The sequence below is a fragment of the Ziziphus jujuba genome, chromosome 1 (genome assembly GCF_031755915.1).
Source record: "Ziziphus jujuba cultivar Dongzao chromosome 1, ASM3175591v1".
NCBI classification, from domain to species: Eukaryota; Viridiplantae; Streptophyta; class Magnoliopsida; order Rosales; family Rhamnaceae; genus Ziziphus; species Ziziphus jujuba.
The window spans coordinates 39,986,699-40,013,660 of record NC_083379.1 but is presented as its reverse complement, the minus strand read 5'-3'; the positions used below and the strand labels follow the sequence as shown (position 1 = coordinate 40,013,660).

The window sequence follows — 26,962 nt, the reverse complement described above, 5'->3', positions numbered from 1 at the left end:
ATTTTGATTGGAAACTCCCAAATGGAATGAAACATGAAGAAGAAAACATGATCCGTATTTGATTCCCTTGGCTTATCATCCTTGGTTAAATTCAGCAATTGAAAATTTTCCAAGGGGAAAAACTAAATAAGAAGTTGTTTCTTTTTCTTGTTTTTAAGTTAGGACATGATTTGGAAGAGGAACAGTTAATATATACATTGCCACTAAGCTGTGTAGTAAACAATTAATGTTAATGCTTGAAATTTTTGGTTTGCTACTCAGTAATTTATTGCTTATGGCAATTGCATGTTTCTTGCAGGTTAATAATTAATGTTTATTTTCATGGCACAAAATACTTTTTTCTATTTTTTCAATTATCTATATAAAATACTTATTTTATTAGTTTTATAAGTGCATTCAGTTTTTGAAAGTATGACATTAGACAGTCGTTAATTTTTAATCAACTAGTCTAGTTGTTACTAGCTGGTCAATTTACAACTCATAGATCTGATGCTTAGGGATTTGGATAGCGTGTCGCCTAGGGATTTGTCTACTTACTGCAATTATTTATGGTAACAAATCAGAAAATCAAATAATAAATTATTATGTTACTAAAATAACAATAATAATAAATAATGTATTTTTTTGGCAATGATTAGTTCCTCTTTACTTTAAAAGATTTTTTTGATATTATTTTATTTAATGTTTAAATACCTCTACTAATCATGTTTTGCAGTTTGCTCTTAAAAAATTTTAAAAATTGATATATTACCATCTGAAATATTATTTTTGTATAATTAACAAATATTATATTTTCCTCCTACACTATCCTGTATATTATTTCATCTTGCTCTCCAAATATATGCATATTTTTTTATTTTACAATTTATCGAAATTTCCATTACCCATTTTGAATCTCCTTACTAATTGAACTGAAATATGACAACAACATTTAGAGAGACAAATGTAAGCAAATTTTAAAGTTCAAAGGGGCAAAGTGTAAAAATCTTTAAAAAGTGTATTTAATTTAATCAACCCTTCGAGAATCAATTTGTGCCAAACTTGTTCGTGGCTGAGAGTGGCATCTTTCATCTTAGCGATTTTTTATTTATTTATTTTTTTTTTTTCCCTGCACTACTTAGCATGTGCACACAATATTTTAATAGTTAAAACTGGTACAAAACAGAGCAGTTTCTCTGTCACTAAACACAATTGAACCAAGCATTCTCTGAACTATTCCCATCCATCTCATAATTCATGGAGATCCACATTCCGTCCTCCTCTGCCCTTTTCACCTTCTTCCTCTTCTTGGTCATGATGATCCACATCTTATGCAGAATCAAATCCAAACAACCAACACCAAAGTTACCTCCAGGTCCATGGAAACTGCCTATAATAGGAAACATGCACCAGCTTACTGACTCACTTCCCCATCACTCTTTGAGAAAATTGGCCATGAAATATGGACCTCTCATGCACTTGAAGCTTGGTGAAGTTTCAAACATCATTGTTTCTTCGCCCGAAATTGCGAAAGATGTTCTCAAAACCCATGACACAACCTTTGCCAATAGGCCATTCCTTCTTGCTGCAGAAATCTTGGCCTATGACTCTACTGGCATTTCATTTTCTCCATATGGGAATTACTGGAGACAGCTGAGGAAAATTTGCAGCATGGAATTGTTAAGTGCAAGCCGTGTCAAATCGTTCGGATCCATAAGAGAAGAGGAGGTATCAAATTTCATCAGAACAATATATTCGAGTGAAGGGCAAGTAATCAATCTTACAGAGAAAATCTTTTCATTGAATTATGGGATCACAGGAAGGGCGGCTTTCGGTTCAAAAGCCAAAGATCAAGAAACGTTCATAACCATTGCCAAGGAAATCACAAAGCTTGCAGGAGGGTTTTATATTGCAGACATGTACCCTTCAATCAAAATGCTTCAACTGGTTGGTGGACTGAGGCATAAACTTGAGAAAGTTCATGCAGAGGCTGATAGGATACTTGGAAACATCTTAAGTGACCATAAAAAGAAGAGGATGAAAAGAAGTGAATTCTATGAAGATGAAGAGGCAGATGAACAGGAAGATTTAGTTGATGTTCTTTTGAAATTTCAGGATGGTGGCCAGCTTGATCATCCCCTAACCGACAGAAACATCAAGGCAGTTTTTTTGGTAAGCACATTATATATATACATGTAAGGAAATATGAAAATATTATCAAAGGGAAAGTTGTTCACTATTTAGTAGGAAATAGTCATTTATAACGATTATATTTTATAAATTATGCAAATTTAATAATTTTAGATGGTTATCACCTATTCATAATGTCTGATTTCATTCATAATAATAATTGTATTATATAAAAACTTATTTTATTTTTGTATGATTTACCTATATATGAAGGCTTGCAAAGTCATCCATTTTCATTTTTCTTTTGTTAATATAAAATCAATGCTAAACTTTTTTTTTTGGGCATCAACTGAGCTCCTTATTCAAATTCAAACTGATAGTTTTGATAAGCTTTGGTAAATAGTAAAAGTAGAGCAACGTTAACAAAATATGTTACTTTATTATGTACTAATATTACTTGGCAATATGTTCACCCCTTTAGGGGGAAGTTAAAAGTCCATTATTCAAAGTCAGCTAGATAAATTTTAATTATGATGTTTTGGGATGAAGGCATATATACTTCATTTGCATGGCATAAAAATAAATAAAAAAATTGAAATCTTGGAACAAATTTGAATTAGATCTATAGTGAATGTTTGTCCCAGGTACAGGCAGACCCACATGGGTTCCAGCGGCACGTTCCCCTCCGTAATGTTGTCTTTTTTGGTAGATCTAGTGAATGTTTGTCCCAAGCAAAGACAGGTTACATGGGTCCAAGGGGCACGTGCCCCATTTAAAATGTTTTGATTGGTATATTTATTCATACTGTAAAATATATTATCTGTATTACAATTTTAATAATTTTTTAACATTTTAACAATATTTTCTATTAAAATCTCTTAAATAGTTTTAAATATTAAAAAACAATTATTAGATACATTATAATTGCGTATTGATTATCTCTGTTTTTCCCTCTGTCTCTCTCATCTCTATTGTGATCCCCTCTATTCTGTTTTTTTATTTCTCTTCTTTCCCTTACTTATCTGTAACCCTCTCGTATAATCTCTCTCCTCTCTTTTCTCTCTATTCTTTCTTTCCTCTATAACTTTTTCTCCTGTCTCTCTTTTGTAACTCTCTCTTCTCTATCTATCTTTCTCTCTATTCTCCATAACTCTCTCTCTCTCTCTCTCTCTCTCTCTCTCTCTCATGTTTGTGAAAAACTACATGTAAATTTTTTTTTCCTTGCAAATTGCTAAACCAAACGTAAGAAAAATTCCTTTTTTTTTTTCTTCTATATATATATATATATTTTTCCCTCTAATTTATTTTTTCATTTTGTATTTCCAATATTCAAACAACGCCTAAAAGGGATTAAGAAAAATTATAAATTGTAGCATATGTAAGTTCAACTTTAAGTCATTAAAATATGCATAAATTATTGATATAACTAGTAAAAATAAATTTTACTTTGTTGGCACATTACACGTCCAAATGGGGCTTGTCTAATGCAAAGAAGGGTCTAATTAATCTTTTGTTAAGCTCTAATGATTTTACAAACATTTTGGAAGAGGATTGTGGAGGTTATCACGCCACAAGCTGATTCGTTGGCATCATGATTGTATGTGTATGATTGCCCCTTTTTTTTTTTTTTTTTTTTGGGGGTTAATATAACACATCCGTTTCAGCTAAAAAACCTAGTTAAAATAAATTTTAAAACAGATCGTAGCATAGTTAATATATTTTATAAGTCGATAGAACTGCCTTTTTTTAAAAAAATGTATTATTTCCGTTACATATTTATAAAGCATTTGTTTTAAATTGTTATTTTTTCCTCATAAACTGCCTTTTCCTATGGGAACTAAGTGAAATTATTTTATATCATTACTCAATCTAAACGTTCCTTTCTTTTCAAGTAATTATTGGTAACTATATGATCAAAACTTTTATTTTATTAACTTGATTAGATTTTTTTAACTTTGCTCAGAAGTTAAAGGTTCTTATCTTAAGGGGGAAAAAAAAAAAAAAAGCCATCTCAGTTTTACGCCGAATTATAACAAATAAATTCTAATTTAAAATTTGAAATTTAAAATTTATTTAAATAAAATTTTTTCATATATAAGTATTAAGCTAAAGTAGTAATTTATATATATATTACCATTGCCTTCAAAAATATCCTCGTTATACAATGGTGCTCCCCCTTAATTAAATTTCTAGATCGGCCACCTGGAAAGAGTTTTAAACTTTTTCTTTTTCCATTTCTTTTATTAATTTTAAGCTATTTTACACTTATTTTTGTGTATTTTTGGTTTATCTCTTCTATAAATATAATTAGTTGATACAGTTAGTTAATAGTAAATGAAATATGTAATTAAAAGAATATACTTATTTATAATATAATATCTATTATACTACTTCTTTTGTTTTAATTATAGATAAATTGACTGGTTAGTTCTTTGGTTTCAATTACAATTTTTTTTTCAATTTCCAATTCATTTTGGTGGATTAATTCCTGACAAAACCAAAACATTTTTATTTTCTTCTACTGGAGGAGTTTTAAATAATTTATAATGATTTTGTTGAGAATACAACGTCGTATTTGCTAAAGTATTAAAATTATTATTCTCTCCATTTTTTCATAAAATAAAGAAAATTTCGACCTACTTTATTATTACAATTAGCTAGACAGTAGATTATAATATAACCAAAAAAAAAAAAAATATACCGTGTTTTTATACATGTTTAAGCCTCTTCAAACTATCAATTAGCTATAAATTAGCATTATTGATGGTGTCCCCATCTTTATTTTATTTTATTTTATTTTATTTTTTTTGGGTTGCAGGACATTTTCACTGCTGGGAGTGAGCCATCGTCAACAGCTATAGTTTGGGCAATGTCAGAATTGGTGAAGAATCCAAATGTAATGGAAAAGGCACAATCCGAGGTAAGAAGGGTGTTCGATGGGAAATCAAACGTAGACGAAACGAAAATCCATGAACTGGAATACTTAAAAGCAGTTATCAAAGAAACACTGAGAATTCACCCTCCTGTTCCACTGTTGCTTCCAAAAGAAACAAGCCAGAGCTGTGTTGTGAATGGATATTACATACCAAAGAAGACCAAAGTGATTGTAAATGCATGGGCAATTGGAAGAGACCCAAAGCATTGGACTGAGCCTGAGAAGTTCAACCCTGAAAGGTTTCTGAATAATAGTGTTGATTTCAAAGGACTAGATCTTGAATACATTCCATTTGGTGCTGGAAGGAGGATATGTCCTGGTATGATATTTGGTATGATTGCTGTTGAGTTGATTCTTGCTCAGTTGCTTTTTCATTTTGATTGGAAACTTCCAAGTGGTTTTAAGCCTGAAGATTTAGATATGACTGAGGTTTTTGGCTTATCTAGCAGAAAAAGAGTAGATCTCTGCTTGATTCCCATTCCTCATCATCCTAATATATTTTCTACATAAGAAAATTTCAGCTTGTTCATCCTGTGATAATAAGCATGTTATTCAGAATTATTCATTTTAAAATATGGGATTCTTTTTTTATATTGTAATTAATCAAAATGTAAGCTTGTAATGTGTTTGAATAAAGTTTAGTTCAAATTGTGTACCTGTTTAATTGGCCTTTGATGTCCCTATTTAATTTGCCCTCAATTTTAAATTGGGTTCTGTATTTTCAATTTGGTTTCATAAGTTAAGTTTTATTTTTTTTTTTTTGGGGGGCAAAATTAATAATTTTAGTTTTGGTATCATGTGGGCATGCACTTTAACTTTTTTTCAATTGGGGTTATATTATAATTTACCTAATTTTATTATGGAAAAATGGCATAATCTCTCCCTAAACGTCCACTCAACTTACAATTTGCTCCCCCAATTTTTTAATCGATGCGATGTCGTTCCTAAACCTTCATATAATGCCAATTTGCTTTCCTTTAATTTTGTTTCTTTTGGAATTTGACAATATTAATTGAGTTCGACTAGAGCAATTTTTTGGACTGGTGGATAATTATTAATTGCGCTATTTCTTTCCATTTGCAATGACCCAAAAAAAAAAAAACAGAAAAAAAAAGCTTGTGAAAGCATTAAAATATATTTATTGTGCAAGTTGCACCGTAACTATCTACCATAGAAAAAAATAAAAATAAAAACTGCTTTGGTTCTGGTTAATTTTATCTGAAAAACTATCTGCTTTGGAAAATATTTATTCATTTAGTTTATTTTTATTTTTCAAGTTCATCACAAATAAATCAGTCAATTTTACTGTTCAATGCCAAGCGGTCGAACGGCGGCGTGTGTTTGAAAATATTCAAACTGGAACTACCTTTCAAAAAGAAAAGTCAAATGTGAAAAAACTATGAATTGTATTCTATTTTAGTAAAGTCATACATTATCGAGTATCAAAGAAGAAAAATAATAGTGATACATGTTGCTGAATTGACAATTACCAAGAGATTTCGAATACACTATCATATTAAAAAAGAAATAATAAGTTGGAAAGGTATTATAAATTGATTTGGCCAACCAGGTTATCTAAATGTATCAATCAAATTACCTATTCCATTTCCATATTGCTCGTAATTGAAAAGTCACATGGTGTAACAAAAACAGTAGTTGAGTTATCATGTTTTGGAAGTGTGATAGTTCACACTACAAAAAAATTTATCCCAGTTAAAAATATAATTTAGTTACAAAAGATTACAGAGTATACATTATTATCGGCCTTTCACTATTCATGTTTTTCTCTCAGTGTAGCTAAATCACCACAACTGCACCAAAAAATTTCTCCTACTATGGAGATTCTTATTCCATCCATTACTTTCTTCCTCTTCTTGTTCATGGTATCAAAGCTAATATTGAGAACCAAAAGAAATAAAACAACTCCAAAATTACCTCCAGGACCATGGAAACTGCCAGTAATAGGAAATATGCACCAGCTTCTTGGTTCACTTCCTCATCGCTCTTTGACAAACTTGGCCATCAAGTATGGACCTCTTATGCACTTACAGCTTGGTGAAGTTTCGAACATCATCGTCTCTTCACCGGAAATTGCGAAAGAGGTTCTCAAAACCCATGACACAATTTTTGCCAATAGGCCATTCCTTCTTGCTGCTGAAATCTTTGCCTACAATTTCACAGACATCAACTTTTCTCCATATGGGAGTTATTGGAGGCAACTCAGGAAAATTTGCAGCATGGAACTGTTAAGTGCCAAACGGGTCAAATCGTTCCAATCCATGAGAGAAGAGGAGGTATCAAATCTCATCAGGACAATATATAACACTTCAAGTGAAGGATCAGTTCCCATATTCAATCTAACACAGGGCATCAATTCACTAAGTAATCGTATAATAGGAAGGACAGCCTTTGGGAAAAAATCCAGAGATCAAGATGCATATATGATGATTGTCATGGAAATTTCAAAGCTTGCTGGAGGATTTTATGTTGCAGATTTGTACCCTTCGATTAAGATTCTTCAATCGATAAGTGGATTGAGGCAGAAACTGGAGAAAGTTCATGAAGAGGCTGATGGGATACTTGGAAACATCTTAAGTGATCATAAAGAGAAGAAGAAGATGATGATGAAGAGAAAGCACAATGATGAAGAAGAAGAAGATTATCATAGGGAAGATTTAGTTGATGTTCTGTTAAAGTTTCAGGATGGTCATGATGATCAACTTGATCATCCCTTAACCGACAGCAATATCAAAGCCGTCTTGTTGGTAAGCATTTACATACATACATACATACATACATACATACATACATACATACACGAAATATTATATTTTGGGAAATACTAAAAATTAAAATTGTCCAAAGTCAACTGATATAATTGAAATCTTATATTTTGGGAAGTACTAAAAAATAAAAGCATATGCATTTTGTAGAATTAGTTCATACCTCTGGTGTTTAAGATACTTAGATTCATATAAAAATTTATACTAAAACACTCAAATAAGTTGTGGCCAACAAATTGAAGTAAATAATAACTGCTTCAGCACATTTTCACTACTGGGAGCGACACAACATCACCAACCGTAGAATGGGAAGTACATACGCACATACATACATACATATAGCATTGTCAACAAATTGAAGTAAATTAAAAGATAAATCCCCTGTTCCAGGATATTTTCACTGCTGGAAGTGATACATCATCAACAACTATAGAATGGGCGATGTCCGAAATGGTGAAAAACCCAGTGGTGATGAAAAAGGCAGTCAGAGGTGAGAAGGGTGTTCCATGGGAAAGCAAATGCAGATGAAACAGACATTCATGAACTAAAATACTTGAGTGCAGTAATCAAAGAAACACTGAGACTCCATCCTCCTGCTCCTTTGCTACTTCCAAAAGAATCAAGCCAGAGCTGTGTTATTAATGGATATGACATACCAAGCAAAACCAAGGTGATTGTAAATGCCTGGGCAATTGGGAGAGACCCAATGCATTGGACTGAAGCTGAAAAGTTTAACCCTCAAAGATTTCTTGGTGATTCAGTAAATATTGATTACAAAGGGTCAGATTTTGAATTTATTCCATTTGGTGCTGGTAGGAGGATATGTCCAGGCATGACATTTGGTATGGCCGTTGTGGAGCTCACTTTAGCACAGTTGCTTTTTCATTTTGATTGGAAACTTCCCAATCATATGAAGCCAGAGGAACTAGACATGAGTGAGGTCTTTGGCTTGTCTGTGAGAAAAAAAGTCAACCTCTGCTTAATTCCCATTCCCTATCATATAAGATTATAAGAAAGAGAAAGTACAGTACATTCATTAATTCTGCATTTTTTTTTTTTTTTATGCCTAAATGTTGCTGGAAAGTAAATCATGTTACTTGGTGCAAGGCAATAAACTGTCATCATTTCCAGTATCACACTATATGCATAATTGTAGTGAATGTAATCATGTTACTTGGTGAAAGGCAATAAACTGTCATCATTTCCAGTATCACAATATATGCATAATTGTAGTGAAAGTTATCTTTTATTTCCTTTTATTCTTAGCAGTAGGTAAATTTCTCTAGCTATGATGGATTTTTATAAATACTCTTATTCTGATTAATGAAAATACAGCATTCTTGCAATATCTCTTATACTTGGAACTTTTCCCTTCATTGTTTTCCCTGTGACAACATGTTGTGAGTCTGTGCTGGTAAAGAGCATTCACGCAGCAATGGGGTTCACCAATTGAGTTTTGGTTTGAGAATTTGGCTTCTTGGAGTTCAAGATTTGATTTCTGGATGTGAGAATCTGAGTTCTCGATGGAATTTAAAGACTCTGGTATCTATCTGATAAATGTCAACTTTTATAGGTTCTTTTTCTCCTTAAGAGATGCAATATTTATGATACATAGCTCAAAATCTTGGAAATGTTAATTTTGGTCTCTGCACTCTTTTTTTTGGACAGTCTTACCGTTTACTTTGCTAACAATTTTCCAATAAATAAAAAATCACCTAGTTTAAACTTTCTCTGTTAAAAAGTCAACAGATTTTGCCATGTCACTCGAAGCCTTATGACTTATAAGCAGTCACTTGAAATTAATTTTCCACAGAAGTCAACAAAAAAAATAAATAAATAAATAAAAGAAAACAGAGTAATGATTGAATCCATATAGTATTATAATGGGAAAGCTTTTTTTTTTTGCTCTGAATAATGGGATAGCTTTAGAGATTTTAGTTTTCTTTCTCTCTAATTATAAAGCAGAATTTGATTACCATTACTATTGTGGAGGCAGGACGCTCATAAAAGATCCCAATGGTGATATAGAGCAGAGAAAAATTGTTCAATATAATGGACAGCTTTGTCTATTATTATTATTATTTAGTGATGTAATTGTAGTTTTCTTTCTAATAAAAGCAAAGTTCGATTCTTACTATTCATATCTTTACACATGGCTAAAGCAAGTAAAATCATGTTCCCATTTGGCGTTTCCCACTTGCAAGAAAAATTAACAAAGTCTCAAAGCACTAAAATATTTTCCCATTATAAATGTCTTTCTTCTATGTATAATTTATTGGTTAATATAATTTTATTCACCAAATTATGCCACATTATATTGATATAAAAAAATTAAAAAAAAAAACTATTATATGTTTTGCATTTCACCTTCTATATTATAGTAAATTTCATGTTGTTTTTAAATTATTGTTCACATATCAGTTTAGAGTGATCATGCGATTTTCTAAAAAGAATCCGGCTAAATTAGTCCTTCAAACCATACAAAAATAAACAAGAGCAAGATAAAACAGTTTAGGAACAAAGTTATATGGAATATATATGGTCAATTTGATCAAGTTTACGTTTAATCTATTGAAAATGCATATAGACTACAAATTGACAATAGAATCATAATTTAGAGGACAATATGAAAATTTTTGGAGCCAAAATGCAAAATACGTATTACGATTTGGAGGAAAAGAAAAATATTATATTAAATGTAAGAAGGATTTTACAAAGCTCTGGACTTCGTCTAATTGTCCTTATTTATGGTTAGGATTTAATTTCATAGTAGGTATTTTGTTTGTTTAAGTTTGGATTTGGTTCAGTACGCTTTGAAGGTATTTTGATATATTGATATATATATATATATATATATAGATATATTATTAAGATATTTTGATACATTGATATTTTTTTAGTAGAGTTTTTTCTTTCGCAATTTGTTAAGTTTTGTTATCAGTTTGTTTTTAGTAAGTTTATTCATATTTCCAGTTCACAAATATTTGAAATGTGATATTTACAAGATTCCCAAAAAAAAAAAAAAAAAAAAACTTTTGGAATGGTTAACTTTTTGTCAGTCTTTATAGAATTTTTGATTTAATAAGCATTATCAATATGAATTTAAGTTCCATGCTTTTTGTTTTAATTATTCCCTTTTTATAATTTTTCAACGGCTCAAAAACTAACTATCCATATATACGACAATTTTGATTATGTTGAAGACTAATTCCCACCTTAAGTTAGAAACTTAAAGAGTTTATTTAAATAGGATGATGGGGTAAATTGCCATCTACAATTGGATTGGATAGTCTAGTACATCACTTGTTTGGAACATAACAAAAATTGGACTGAATCGAAAAATATTACTTTTCTATTTTAAATAATTTGTAATATAAATTTACAATAAAATTAATGGAAAATTATTTCTGGACTTGGCTAAGCTCCAGTGCAATTTCCGTAAACTTTTTGAGTGGTCATCATCTGTCAATGCCAACCAACAACTGGTCAACAGTTGGTCAACACCCGTCAATGACTGATCAACGCTGGTCATTGGTCACTAATGAAATAGAAACAGCTAAATTCATGCATTTCAATGAGATTAATTAATCCGATAGATTAAAAAGCCAATGAGAAGGCAAAAAAATATTGCATCAAACATGGTACTAAACATAACAATCTTTTTTTCTTTTTTCTTTTTCATGATTTTTTTGGCAAAAAGTTCTGAACTTAACTTAATATACTCATTCTACTCCAATCAATTGCAGTGGCCCAACCGGGCCCATAGCATATTCATTAGTATTAATTAAATTTCCCAACTTATTGTTTTACTCACTTTAATATTTGGGTGCCTCAAATTTCCCAACTTATTGTTTTACTCACTTTAATATTTGGGTGAGAGGCAGGGTATCTTTCATATTTGTTTGGGTTTTGTTCGTGGCCACACAAATTTTTTTTTTTTTTTCCTTTTCTTTTTATATGATATTAATTAGTGGCCACACAAATTAAGTGGACTGAAAAGGCTTCTTTATCACTACCCAGCCAAGCACGACTGCATGCGCTAGCACTATCTCTTTCAAGTTCCAATATACACATTGCCATGGAGATTCATATTCCCTCCTTTTCTGCCTTCCTTACCTTCTTTATCTTCTTGTTCATGGTATCCAACATAGTGTGGAGAACCAAAAGCAAGAAATCAAACCCAAAGTTGCCTCCAGGACCATGGAAACTACCAATCATAGGAAACATGCACCACCTTCATGGCATCTTACCCCATCATGCCTTGAGAAACTTGGCCATGAAATATGGACCTCTCATGCATTTAAAGCTCGGGGAAGTTTCATACATCATTGTTTCTTCACCCGAAATTGCCAAAGAGTTTCTCAAGACCCATGACACAAATTTTGCTAACAGGCCTTTCCTTCTTGCTCCCAAAATCCTGACTTATGATTGTACAGGGATTTCCTTTTCTCCTTACGGTGATTATTGGAGACATCTGAGGAAGATTTGCAGCATGGAGTTGTTAAGTGCGAAACAGGTCAAATCGTTTCGATCAATAAGAGAAGAGGAGGTGTCAAATCTGATCGAAACCATACATTCGAGTGAAGGATCAGCCATCAATCTAAGTGAGAAAATATATTCACTAAGTTGTGGTATAACAGGAAGAACAGCTTTTGGACAAAAATCTAGAGATCAAGAAGCATACCAAGCGGTATCAAATAAAATCGCAGTGCTGGCAGGAGGGTTTTATGTTGCCGACATGTACCCTTCGATTAAAATGCTTGAGCAGATTGGTGGACTGAGGCATAAACTTGAGAAAGTTCATGCAGAGGCTGATAGGATACTCGAAAACATCTTAAATGACCATAAAGAGAAGAAGATCATGAAGAGAACTAAATCCCATGAACAACAAGCAAATGATAATCAGGAATACTTAGTTGATGTTTTCTTGAAGTTTCAGCATCATGATCAGCTTGATCATCCTCTGACAGACAGCAACATCAAAGCGGCCTTGTTGGTAATTACATACATATTTATTTTTCACGTTCTATAAAATGATCTTAAAGAAATGTACTTACAATAACATTTTACATAGCTTAATTGGCATAAATATATATATATATATATATATTCAATGAAGCTCTTATCTAAGATCCTGAACTAAAGCTAAAGTTCAAAACAGCCTATAAGCACTAATATATAGGCGCCTTCAGACCCTAATAATGGCACCTTTGAGCACTTGTAAGCTGCTCCTGGATTTTATTTTAAGAAAATCCTTCTCAGTATTAGCAATTTGAAAACAAAGTAAATCTTGTTGCAGGACATTTTCACTGCTGGAAGTGACACATCATCAACAACTGTAGAATGGGCAATGTCTGAGATGGTGAAAAACCCAAGAGTTATGAAAGAGGCACAATCTGAAGTGAGAAGGGTGTTCCGTGGGAAAGCAAATGTAGACGAAACAGAAATTCATGAACTAAAATACTTGAGATCAGTCATCAAAGAAACAATGAGGCTTCATCCTCCTGCTCCTTTATTACTTCCAAAAGAATGCAGCCAAAGCTGTGTCATTGATGGATATGACATACCAAAGAAAAGCAAGGTCATTGTGAATGCATGGGCAATTGGAAGAGACCCAATGCATTGGACTGAAGCTGACAAGTTTTACCCTGAAAGATTTCTTGAGGGTGGCTCAGTACAAATCGATTACAAAGGGTCAGATTTTGAATTCATTCCATTTGGTGCTGGGAGAAGAATATGTCCCGGAATCACATTTGGTATGGCAGTTGTGGAGCTCACTTTAGCACAGTTACTTTTTCATTTTGATTGGAAACTTCCTAATCATATGAGGCCAGAGGATCTAGACATGACTGAGGTCTTTGGCTTGACTGTGAAAAGAAATGCCAATCTGTGCTTGATTCCCATTACCTACCATCCTAATTTGTCTGTAATATAAGATTACAAGAAAGAGAGAAAGTAGTGTACGTTCATTGATTTTCTGTATTTTTTTAGTTTTTGCCATTGTTGCTGTTGAAAATGCATGTCACATGGAAGTTTTTGCTTTCATTGTTTTCACAGCGACTATATGTTGTGATTGTGTACTCGTAATAAAGAAGCACTCACTAATCATTGGGGTCCAACAATTGACTTATGCTTTGAGAATTTGGCTTCTTGGGGGGTAAAGATTTTGATTTCAGCGAAATTTAAAGGCTGGTGGTTGACCCTGGTATGTATATGCTAATTGTTAGCTTAATTTAGAGGTTTTGTTCTCATTTAATTTCTTCAATCTTGATTCAGGTTTTGTTTAGAGATACAATATTTATGATGCATAGTTCAAAATCTTGAGAATATTAACTAGAAAATCATAATTTCTATGGTTAATTACACTTAACTAACACCCTTGTATCCTGTACTCTGTTTTTTGAACAGTCTTGTCCTATACTTCGCCAATGACTTTTCCAGGAACATTATAACAGCCTTTGTAATGTAAGTTTTTTCCTCTTTCTAATAAATTAGAGTTTGATATTCTTATTACTCTTGTGGATGCTAATAAAAGATGCCAATGGAAATATAGAGCGGAATAATTGCTCAGTGTAATGGGACAGTTTTGTCCTTTTGTGATTGTGGTTTTCTTTCTAATAGAGCAAAGTTTGATTTTCTTATTAGAGTTGTGAATGCTCATATATATATATATATAATATATAAAAATTTACTTTGCTGTCCTACGTCGCCTACCTTATGCTGGCATAATCAATCTGTCTCCAGAGAAAGATATGACAATTTTCTAAAACCATCTTCCCACTTGGCCTCTAATTACAAGAAAATTTTATCAAGTCTCTAACCACTAAAATGATTCCACATTATAAATATATTCTTCGAAAATATATAATTTGTTTGGATTAATTTCGTTTTATTCACCAAACTCTGGCACATTTTATTGACCAAAAAAAAAAAAAACCTATTACATATTTTGCAGCCAGAACATACTTTTGCATTTTGCTTCTCAAAAATTATATAAACTTTCAAACTGCTCCTTTAACTATTTTTTTTTCTTACTAATTTGATTTAATCATGCCAGTTTCCAAAATGAATTTGGCTATATTTGTCCTCTACAATGCACAAAAATAAAATTAACTAGAGAAGGGGGGGCGCTCTAAATAATGGGATAGCTTTTTAGATTTTAGTTTTCTTTCTTTCTAATAATAAAGCAGAATTTGACTGCTGTTACTGTTGTGGATGCAGGATGCTCATAAAAGATCCCAATGGAAATATGGAGTGGAGAAAAAATTGCTTAATATAATGGACAGCTTTGTCTGTTGTTATTATTATTAGTAGTATTTAGAGATGTGATTGTAGTTTTCTATCTAATAAAAGCTTAGTAGCATTTAGAGATGTGATTGTAGTTTTCTATCTAATAAAAGCATAGTTTGATTCTTAGTATTCATACCTTTATATATGGATAAAGCAAGCAAAAACGTGTTCCCATTTGGCCTTTACCACTTGCAAGAAAAATGGACAAAGTCTCAAAGCACTAAAATATGTTCACATTATAAATGTCTTTTTCTGTGTATAATTTATTGGGTTAATATAATTTTATTGACCAAATTATGACACATTTTATTATAAAAAAACAAACAATTATATATTTTGCATTTTACTTCTATATTATAGTAACTTTCATATTGTTTTTTAAATTATCGTTCACATATCAGTTTGGTCTGATCATGCAATTTTCTGAAAAGAATCTGGCTAAATTAGTCCTCCAAACCATATAAAAATAAATATGAGCAAAATAAAACAGTTTAGGAACAAAGTTATATGGAATGTATATGGTTAATTTGATCAGTTTAGGAACAAAGTTATATGGAATGTATATGGTTAATTTGATCAAGTTTATGTATGTATATATATATATTGAAAATGCATGTAGAATATAAACTGACAATAAAATCATAATTTAGAGGAAAATATCAAAATTTTTAGTGTTTAAATGCAAAACACGCATTATAATTGGGAAGAAAAGAAAAATATTATATTTACAAAGCTTTGAACTTCCTCTAGGTGTCCTTATTTATAGTTAGGATTTAATATTCATAGTAGGCATTTGTTAGCTTAAGTTCGGGTTTTGTTTAGTAGGCTTTGAAGTTATTTTGATATATTGATATATATTATTAAGATATTTGATACATTGATATTTTTTTAGTAAAGTTTTTTATTTGGCAATTGTTAAATTTTGTTATCACTTTGTTTTTAGTAGATTTATTCATATTTCAAGTTCACAAAAATTTGATATATGATTTTTACAAGATTCCAAAAAATATTTCTTGACTTAATAAGCATTATCAATATTAATTTAAGTTCCATGCTTTTTTATTTATTATTATTTCTTTTTTTGTAATTTTTCCACCTCTCAAAAATTAATTTTCTATGCATATGGACAATTTGATATGTTGGATATTAATTCCCACCTTAAGCTAGAAACTTAGAGTTTATTTGAATCATGGTATTAAACTATATTCTGGCTTGTAAGTAGAGGATTGGATTTAAAAATGGCAACAGAGCAGGATGGGACTGGGGCAAGGGTGGCATCCCCCTATCACACTCCCTAGAAATACTTCCATTCCAATCTTGTACTTGCTGTTTTTTTTTTTTTTTTTTTTTTTTTCTGCCATCTGTAATTGGATTGGATAGTCTAGTATATCACTTGTTTGGAACATAACGGAAATTGGACTGAATTGAAAAATATTACTTTTCTATTTTAAATAATTTGTAACATAAATTTACAATTAAATTAATAGAAAATTATTTCTGCACTTAGCTAAATTCCAGTGCAATTTCCGTAAAATTTTTGACCGTTCAACTTCTGTCAATGCCAACCAACAATTGGTCAACACCCGTCAATGACTGATCAACGCTGGTCATTGGTCATTGATGAAATAGAAACAGCTAAATTTATGCATTTCAGTGAGATTAATCAATCCAATATATTAAAAAGGAAAAAAAAAATTTGCATCAAACATGGTACTAAACATAACTTTTTTTTTGTTTTGTTTTGGTTTTTTTTTTTTTTTTTTTTTTTTTTTGGTTTTTTTGATAAAAAGTTCTGAACTTAACTCAGTATAGTCATTCTAGTCCAATTCATTGCATGGGCCCAAACTAAGCCCATACAGGCCCATAGCACATTCATTAGTATTACTTGAATTTCCCAATTTATTGTTCTACTTGGTGAGAGGCGGGGTATCTTTCATCTTTGTTTGGTTTTGCTCGTGGCCAACCAATTTTTTTAGTTTTTTATTTTTTTTTATTTTTATATGATAATAACTAGTGGCCACACAAATTAACTGGCATAAAAGCGCTTCTTTATCACTACCTAGCTAAGCACAAGCGCATGCACTAGCATTATCTCTTTCAAGTTCCAATTTACATCTTCCCATGGAGATTCATATTCCCTCCTTTTTTGCCTTCTTTACCTTCTTCATCTTCTTGTTCATGGTATTCAACATAGTATGGAGAACCAAAAGCAAGAAATCAAGCTTAAAGTTGCCTCCAGGACCATGGAAACTACCAATCATAGGAAACATGCACCAGCTTCATGGCCCACTACCCCATCATGTCTTGACAAACTTGGCCATGAAATATGGACCTCTCATGCATTTAAAGCTCGGTGAAGTTTCAAACATCATTGTTTCTTCACCCGAAATTGCTAAAGAGGTTCTCAAGACCCATGACACAATCTTTGCCAACAGGCCTTTCCTTCTTGCTCCCAAAATCCTGACTTATGATTGTGCAGGAATTTCATTTTCTCCTTATGGTGATTATTGGAGACATCTCAGGAAGATTTGCAGCATGGAGTTGTTAGGTACAAAACAGGTCAAATCGTTTCGATCAATAAGAGAAGAGGAGGTGTCAAATCTCATCGAAGCCATACATTCGGGTGAAAGATCAGCCATCAATCTAAGTGACAAAATATTTTCATTAGGTTATGGTATAACAGCAAGGACAGCTTTTGGAAAAAAATCCAGAGATCAAGAAGCATACAAAGCGGTTTCAATGAAAATCACGGAGCTGGCAGGAGGGTTTTATGTTGCTGACATGTACCCTTCGATTAAAATGCTTCAGCAGATTGGTGGACTGAGGCATAAAATTGAGAAAGTTCATGCAGAGGCTGATAGGATACTCGAAAACATCTTAAATGACCATAAAGAGAAGAAGATCATGAAAAGAACTAAATCCCATGAACAACAAGCAAATGATAATCAGGAATACTTGGTTGATGTTCTCTTGAAGTTTCAGCATTATGATCAGCTTGATCTTCCTCTAACAGACAGCAACATCAAAGCAGCCTTGTTGGTAATTACATACATATTTAGTTTTCATGTCTTATAAAATGATCTTAAAGAAATGTACTTACAATAACATTTTACATAGCTTAATTAGCATATATATATATATATATTCAACGAAGCTCTTATCTAAGATCCTGAACCAAAGTTAAAGTTCAAAAACAGCCTATAAGCCCTAATATATAGGCGCCTTCAGACACTAATGATTGCACCTTTAAGCACTTGTGAGCTGCTCCTGGATTTTGTTTTAAGAAAATCCTCCTCAGTATTAGCAATTTGAAAACAAAGAATCTTGTTGCAGGACATTTTCACTGCTGGAAGTGACACATCATCAACAATTGTAGAATGGGCAATGTCTGAGATGGTGAAAAACCCAATGGTAATGAAAAAGGCACAATCTGAAGTGAGAGGGGTATTCCGTGGGAAAGCAAATGCAGATGAAACAGAAATTGATGAACTAAAATACTTGAGAGCAGTCATCAAAGAAACAATGAGGCTTCATCCTCCTGCTCCCTTGTTACTTCCAAAAGAATGCAGCCAAAGCTGCGTTATTAATGGATTTGAAATACCAAAGAAAAGCAGGGTGATTGTGAATGCTTGGGCAATTGGAAGAGACCCAATGCATTGGACTGAAGCTGACAAGTTTTACCCTGAAAGATTTCTTGAAGGTGGTTCAGTACAAATCGATTACAAAGGGTCAGATTTTGAATTCATTCCATTTGGTGCTGGCAGGAGAATATGTCCAGGAATGACATTTGGTATGGCAGTTGTGGAGCTCACTTTAGCACAGTTGCTTTTTCATTTTGATTGGAAACTTCCTAATCATATGAAGCCAGAGGATCTAGACATGACTGAGGTCTTTGGCTTGACTGTGAAAAAAAATGCCAATCTGTTCTTGATTCCCATTCCCCACCATCCTAATTTGTCTGTTAAATAAGATTATAAGAAAGAGAGAAAGTAGCGTATGTTCATTAATTTTCTGTGTTTTTTAGTTTTTGCAATTGTTGTTGTTAATAATGCATGTTAGTTGGAAGTTTTTGCTTTAATTGTTTTCACAGTGACAATATGTTGTGAGTGTGTCTTGGTAATAAAGATGCACTCGCTAATCAATAAGGTTCAACAATTGAGTTTTGGTTTGAGAATTTGGCTTCTTGGGGGTTCAAGATTTTGATTTCAGTGAAATTTAAAGACTCTGGTGGTTGACCCTGGTATATATCTATATGATAAATGTTAGCTTAATTTAGAGGTTTTGTTCTCATTTAATTTCTTCAATCTTGATTCAGGTTTTGTTTAGAGATACAACATTTACGATGCATAGTTCAAAATCTTGAAAATTTTAACTAGAAAATCATAATTTCTATGGTTAATTACACTTAATTAACACCCTTGTATCCTGCACTCTGTTTTTTGAACTATCTTGCCCTGTACTTCGTCAATAACTTTTCCAATTAACTTTATAACTGCTTTTGTAATGTAAGTTTTCCTCTTTCTAATAAATTAGAGTTTGATATTCTTATTACTCTTGTGGATGCTAATAAATGATGCCAATGGAAATATATAGTGAGACAGCTTTGTCCTTTGTGTTGTAGTTTTCTTTCTAATAGAGCAAAGTTTGATTTTCTTAATAGAGTTGTGGATGCTCATATTTATAAAAAAAAATTACTTTGCTGTCCTACGTGGCCTACCTTATGCTGGCATAATCAATCTCTCTCCGGAGAAAGATATGATAATTTTCTAAAACCATCTTCCCACTTGGCCTCTAATTACAAGAAAATTTGTCAAGTCTCTAACCACTAAAATGCTTCCACATTATAAATATATTCTTCGAAAATATATAATTTGTTGGATTAATTTCGTTTTATTCACCAAACTATGGCACATTTTACTGACCAAAAAAAAAAAAACTATAACATATTTTGCATTTTGCTTCTCAAAAATTATAAAAACTTTCAAATTGCTCCTTTAACTATTTTTTTCTTACTAATTTGATTTAATCATGCCAGTTTCTAAAATGAATTTGGCTATATTAGTCCTCTACACTGCACAAAAATAAAATTAACTAGAGAATAAAACAGGTTATAAATTAAAAAAATTATATGAATTGTTTATATATGATTAATTTTATCAACTTTATCCATTAAAATTGAAATTCTGGATAAACTAATTATAAAATTCTAACTTAAGAGACAATGTGAACATTTTTATAGCTTGTATAAAACGTGCTATTGATTTGTTAAGCGTGTGCTATAAACGTATATTGCTTCCACCTAGGGTTACCACAAGGAACATATAACCTTATAAACATAACAGATTCCAAGTTTCAGTATTGTCTCTTAGAACTATCTATTTGATATAAGCATAATCAATATTAATTTAAGTTTCTTGCTTTCCATTAACAAACAACATAAAAATAAAAAAGCTCCATGCCTTTTGTTCTATTCGCTTTTATATTCTTTTGAATCTGCCGAGTGTGATAACTTGAGTACTTTATCAAATTGAAGATTCCATTACATACATGTGGAGATGTTTATTATTATTATTATTATTATTATTATTATTATTATTATTATTATATCTCCTTTACGACTTTCTATTTAATAAGCATTATCAGTATTAGTTTAAGTTCCATGCTTTTGTTCTATTCTCATTAATAAAAAATTTTCAATCCTTCGTGCATGATATCTAACTTTGAGTATTTTATCAAAGGGTTAATTAGATTTTGATATCCTAAACTTTTAGGATTTTGCAATTTAAATCTTTTAATTTCAAAAATAGCAATTTTAATTTTTTTAATTTATTACTATATTAGTTTAATCTCAAATTTTAACAGGATGGATGCAATTCTAACAACGTAGACAAGATTAAAGAAGGGATGGATAACCCCTCATAGATGGAACCATTACCTCTCTGTTTATCAATTGAAGATTAGATCAATCTTTAATAAACTAAAAATTAAAAACTTAAATTACTATATTTGAAAGTGAGAGACTAAATTATAAAATTTTGAAAATCTAGGATAACAATAGTGGACTTAATCCTTTTATCAAATAAAATATTTCAAGATACAAACTTTGGGAGTTGGCATAATCAATGTATATATAATAATAAATATTCTCTATTATTTGTTCTATTCATTTAAGGGAGTTGTATTATTTTTATATTACAACTTTCTGCTTACTAAGCGTAAGCAGTAGTAATAAAAGTTTCCCTGCTTTTTGCTCTATCTCCTAGAACTAATTTTGATTTTTTGGTCAACTATTACCCCTTATTGGTAACGCGTCGGATGTTCTATTTTTATTTGTGTCTGAAAGATCAAGCATGCAGGAATGGTAAATGATTGTAACATAGTGGTTAATAATAATAACCAAAAATTTTATCAAAATATGTCTATTTTATAAACAATTTGAGATAGATTTGTCTTTTTCCTCTTGAAATGGTTATCAATTTTCTTTTTCCTTTAGACTTATAGCTGGTTTCTTAAAGCTTTATATACTTCAAAACACAAGCCAATTAAACATAATTAAAATAAAACTTCATAAACGCTACCATTGCAAGCACTTCGCATATTCAATATTATTTAAAATTCCCAACTTTTTTTTTATCTACTCACTTTAATATTTTGGTTAAAGGGAGGGTATCTTTCATCTTAATTTGTTGGGGGGGTTTTTTATGGCCACACAAATTTTTCCCATTTCCATATGTATCACTACCTAACTAAGCATAAGTACATGCACTAGCATTATCTCTTCCACGTTTCCCATTTCCATATATATATCCATGGATATACATATTCCCTCCTCTTCTGCCTTCTTTACCTCCTTCATCTTTTTGTTTGGGATATCCGACATAGAGTGGAGAATCAAAAGCAAGAAATCAACCCCAACGTTGCCTCCAGGACCATGGAAGCTACCAATCATAGGAAACATGCACCAGCTTCATGGCATACTACCCCATCATGCCTTGAGAAACTTGGCCATGAAATATGGACCTATCATGCATTTAAAGCTTGGTGAAGTTTCAAATATCAATGTTTCTTCATCCGAAATTGCCAAAGAGGTTCTCAAAACTCATGTCACCATCTTTGCTAATAGGCCTTTCCTTCTTGCTGCCAAAATCTTAGCTTATGATTCTACAGGAATTTCCTTTTCTCCAAATGGGGATTATTGGAGATATCTAAGAAAAATTTGCAGCATGGAGTTGTTAAGTGCAAAACGGGTCAAATCGTTTCGATCAATAAGAGAAGAGGAGGTGTCAAATCTGATTCAAACTATACGTTCAAGTGAAGGATTAGCCATCAATCTCAGTGAGAAAATCTTTTCGTTAAATGACTGTATAACAGGAAGGACAGCCTTTGGAAAAAAAATCCCGGATCAAGAAGCATATACAGAGCTTGCCAAGCAGATCAGGAAGCTAGCAGGAGGATTTTATATTGCAGACATGTACCCTTCTATTAAAATGCTTCAACAGATTGGTGGACTGAGGCATAAACTTGAGAAAGTGCATCAAGAGGCTGATAGGATACTTGGAAACATCTTAAGTGACCACAAAGAAAAGAAGATCATGAAAAGCACCGAAACCCATGAACAAGAAGCAGATGATGATCATGAAGATTTGGTTGATGTTCTCTTGAAGTATCAGGATGGTGATCAGCTTGATCATCCCCTAACAAACAGCAACATCAAGGCGGTCTTGTTGGCAAGTTATATTATTATCCTTTTTTTTTTTTCTTTTTTTTTTAAACTATATCTTAAGGTTTTTGCATATTATTTTAATGGCTTAATTCATATGCATCAAGTGAATGAGCTACACAATTAGGTTTGCAGTATTTAACATATTATACACACAGATTTGATGTAACACCCCGTCCCGAACCATGTCGGAAATTTTTGCACGTTGACCGAGGTTGACCGTTGACCGTTGACCGAAGGGGTCAAAAGTTGACTTTTTGATCCGGTTGGAATTCTAGGTTGACTGAGGTATCGTTACGAAGTACACGTTGGCACGAGTTCGTAGACTGGTAGCACGTTGAAAACGGAGCTACGGTTTGAAAGTTTTGAGCAAAACGAGTTGAGGTCCAAACTGTCCAAGGGGTGCCGGAGTTGACTTTTTATTCATGCAAGGTTGAGCTTTGACTCATGCATGTTTGTGAAGTGCTCGTCGATACGAGTCCGTAGATTAGCGGCACGTCCGATTTGGACATGTGGTTTGAAAGTTATGGGCCTGTAAAGTTTTTCAAATACTGTATTATTTTATTATTATTTTTACACGCATAACGATGTGCCACATGTGACTTAATGAAGATGGTCATGTGTCACCATGGTGAAATGCCACATGTCAACCATGTGAAAAAAAAAAAAAAAAAAAATCAAATTATTTTATTATTTTTGAATAATAATATTATTATTAATATTATTTAATTATTTCTTTTTCTTTTCCTTTTTCTTTTTCTTTTTCTTTTTCTTTTTCTTTTCTTTTCCCCACGTGGGAAAACACCACCACTTCTTTCTTTTTCTTTTTCTTTTTCTTTTTCTTTTTTTTCTTTTTTCCCTTCTTCTTCCCCGAAACACACACGACACACACAGTTATTTTTCTTCCCTGCGGCCGTCCCTCTCTCTCTCCCGTGTTTTTGAATTCCGGCCACCCATAGCCCTCACGCGCCAGCCACCAAGGAAGCCTGCCACCTCGCGAGCTTGGCCGCCAAGTTTCACGGCCAGCCGCCGCCGGACGCGCGCCGATCGGGCCGGAGAAGCCGCCGGCCGGCCAAGTTTCTCTCTCCTCTTTTCTTGTGTTTTCCGGCCAGCCCAGTCCCAATTGAGCCTCCTCTCCCCCTATTTTGGGTCCTCTGAATCCAAAAATGGCCTCCAATCCCAGAAATTCGAAGTGGTTTGCGAGATATGGGGAAGTGAACACCGGCCGAAACTTTCCGATCAAATTCCGGCCACCTCCGGCGGAATTTGGGTCGATGGAGACCGGATTTGTGATCCTCGTTCCACGAGCTTCGATTCGGTATATCATTCGACCATTTTGGTTAAAGTTTGTGTTTGACCCTCCGGGTACCGGGTATTATTTATCCGATTAAAATATTATTTTATTTGACTGTCTGTGAATTTTGTTCTAGGAGCACCGGTGAGTCGTAGAATTGATTCCGTGATTCCGTGGTGGATTATGGGTTAATTGCGTGCTCCAGGTGAGTGACCCACCTTTAAAAATATTTTTGGGGTAATTAATTGTATTTATGTGGTATTAATTTGGTATCTATAAAATTGTGCTCATGTGGTGTATTTTAAATACAATCGGGAAAAATATTATTTTATATATATATTTACCAGTGGTAATAAATGGAAATTTTGGGATCATCAAGAAATTCCCGATTATTATTTTATGGTGATTTAATTATGAATTATATTGTTGTTTAATTTATTATGCATGAGCAAAGTGAATTTTAGTAGTATTTGTACGTGGTTTTAAATTTGATTTTCCGGGCATAATTGGGTTAAATATTTTACGAAAATATTTGGTTATATTTTATAAATTATGCCCGCGGTATTTTTATGGTTGCATCTCGTATTTCGAGGAAAATTGTGGTTTGTTGGTTATCGCTGTTTCGTACCGGGTTGTTTAAATAAAAATATGTGGGATGGTGTTTTGTGAAAATATGGTATACTTCCCACGGTGGTTTTTGGAAAAACGGTACGGTTGGTTGTTATTGTTTATTTTTTTGACGCACTCATACAGTATTGGTGTTCTGGTGTATGGTGTATGGACACGTGGTAGTGCGCGGTTATTATCTGGTTTAGCGCACGGTTATTACTTCACCCGTGAGTTGCCATTGGACCGTGGGCAGGCAAGGTTATTGTTGTGCACAGCCGCCCCCCTCCTTGGCCGGGTTGATGGTTTTTAGCAGTCGGTACTGTCGGGACGCCGAAGTGACCACTGCAGGTTTCTCTCTTTAACCTCCCGCCAGTCGGTGCTCGGGACGCTGGGTATCGGAGGGCATCACCGATATATGGTGTGGTGCGTCAGGTGTAATTGTCGGTGTAAATTGCAATTAAAGTTTAAAACCCCAAAGGTGTTCTAAAATGATTTATTATAATTTATTGCAGTTTATTTATATTTGGGTTATTTATTTGTTTATTTGTTGTTTATTAATTCGTTTGGTTCCTTGGTTTTTGGGAAGTACGTACATCGGGTTTTGTGAAAATGTTTTAAAAGGGGAACTTTTCCAACGGAGTGACTAGTGAGGGTTTTGAGAGAAAGTATTACTTCAATTGTTTATTTATTTATTTATTTATTTAATTGTTCGGTACTGGTTAATTAAATTTCCTTATTTTTATATTATTATTATTAAAGGTGTTTAGTAGATAGGGTCACTCACTGAGATGATTAGCATCTCACACTCTTAAATTCCGTTCCCCTAGGTCCAGGTTGGAGACGTTGATTGTCCGGGGCGAGCCCAACGTCTCAGTTCGTTGCCGAAGGTTCAAGAAGTTTTTCTTCCCTTTTTCCTCTCTATCTTGTATTACATTCTTATCCGTCATTTTATAGATTCCACATTTGTCGTATAATGCTCTGTATACTGTATTGGACGTGTCGTTGTTTTTATGCACTGGGTTGCTGCTGTTGTTTTATTTTTGAAGTGCTGAAATTTGTGGAAACAATTTGTAGTTTGTGGGAGGAATAAGGGGATATTTTTAGAAGTGTGTTTTCAGTGCAGGTAGTTGTGGTAATTAAATCCCTTAGGGGAGGCTCTGCCGGATTTTTCGTTGGAGAGTTCGGTAGGGTTTCCCTGGGATCAGGGCTGTCTAGGGTTCCGGGGAAGGAATTCTGTATGGGTCCTGACATTTGATCTCCTGGAAACTATCTCCGTACTTATATTATTTATATATTATTTATGCTTTGAAAATCCTCCACCATACCACCAATTTGAAAGCAAAAGTAAATATTGTTTTCAGGGCATTTTCACTGCTGGGAGTGGGACATCATCAACAACTCTAGAGTGGGCACTTTCTGAAATGGTGAAAAACCCAAGAGTTATGAAAGAGGCACAATCTGAAGTTAGAAGGGTGTTCCATGGGAAGCAAATGTAGGCGAAACAGAAATTCAAGAACTAAAATACTTGAGAGCAGTCATCAAAGAAACAATGAGGCTTCAGCCTCCAGTTCCTTTATTACTTCCAAAAGAATGCAGCCAAAGCTGTGTCATATATGGATATGACATACCAAAGAAAAGCAAGGTCATTGTGAATGCATGGGCAATTGGAAGAGACCCAAAGCATTGGAATGAAGCTAACAAATTTTACCCTGAAAGGTTCTTTGGTGATTCAGTGGTTAATTACAAGGGGGCAGATTTTGAGTTCATTCCATTTGGTGCTGGGAGGAGAATATGTCCAGGCATCACATTTGGCATGGCAGTTGTGGAGCTGATTCTAGCCCAATTGATTTTTCATTTTGATTGGAAACTTTCCAACCATATGAAGCCAGGAGATCTTGATATGAATGAAGCTTTTGGCTTGTCTGCCAGAAGAAAAGTCAATCTCTGCTTAATTCCCATTCCTTATTCCTATCATCCCTAATCTTTTTTTACTGGATATATTGGAGAATAAGAAAGAAAAGATCCAATATGTATTTACCCTTTAATATTTGACCAATGTAGCTAGTGATAAGCCTGTTATAGAACTGTTAAAAAGAAAAAAATATTGATAAGGTTATTTTGGCTAGCTCTTATGCACTATGAACACTGGTTAAGGGAGTATATTTAATTTAATTTGGAGTTTAATAGATGTTTAAAAATTGCTCTGTAATGCTATTGTATGA

The 26,962-nt window shown here is 32.9% G+C and overlaps 3 protein-coding genes and 2 pseudogenes across 4 annotated transcripts; all 5 read left to right on the top strand.

Annotated features, from left to right (window-relative positions):
* Window positions 1–1,165: 1,165 nt before the first annotated feature.
* Window positions 1,166–5,554, top strand: LOC107433299 (cytochrome P450 71D9-like). Its single transcript, XM_025070937.2, has 2 exons — window positions 1,166–2,151; window positions 4,928–5,554. Exons 1-2 carry the CDS (start codon window positions 1,237–1,239, stop codon window positions 5,552–5,554), a joined length of 1,542 nt encoding a protein of 513 aa, XP_024926705.2. The 5' UTR covers window positions 1,166–1,236.
* A 1,293-nt stretch (window positions 5,555–6,847) lies between these two features.
* Window positions 6,848–8,988, top strand: LOC107433288 (desmethyl-deoxy-podophyllotoxin synthase-like; annotated as a pseudogene).
* Window positions 8,989–11,839: 2,851 nt separating this feature from the next.
* Window positions 11,840–15,251, top strand: LOC112490112 (cytochrome P450 71D9). Of its 2 annotated transcripts, XM_060815150.1 has the most exons (5): window positions 11,840–12,823; window positions 13,127–13,787; window positions 13,885–14,032; window positions 14,236–14,292; window positions 15,049–15,251. In XM_060815150.1, exons 1-2 carry the CDS (start codon window positions 11,906–11,908, stop codon window positions 13,760–13,762), a joined length of 1,554 nt encoding a protein of 517 aa, XP_060671133.1. In that variant the 5' UTR covers window positions 11,840–11,905; the 3' UTR covers window positions 13,763–13,787; window positions 13,885–14,032; window positions 14,236–14,292; window positions 15,049–15,251. The 2 variants fall into 2 exon arrangements, with proteins under 2 accessions (XP_060671133.1, XP_060671130.1); XM_060815147.1 differs by having other exon boundaries at window positions 11,841–12,823; window positions 13,127–14,032.
* A 1,916-nt stretch (window positions 15,252–17,167) lies between these two features.
* On the top strand, window positions 17,168–19,291 carry LOC107433280 (cytochrome P450 71D9-like). The gene is made up of 2 exons (XM_060815029.1): window positions 17,168–18,156; window positions 18,451–19,291. The coding sequence occupies exons 1-2, from the start codon at window positions 17,239–17,241 to the stop codon at window positions 19,084–19,086; spliced, it is 1,554 nt and encodes a 517-aa protein (XP_060671012.1). The 5' UTR covers window positions 17,168–17,238; the 3' UTR covers window positions 19,087–19,291.
* A 2,767-nt stretch (window positions 19,292–22,058) lies between these two features.
* On the top strand, window positions 22,059–26,962 carry LOC132799273 (desmethyl-deoxy-podophyllotoxin synthase-like; annotated as a pseudogene).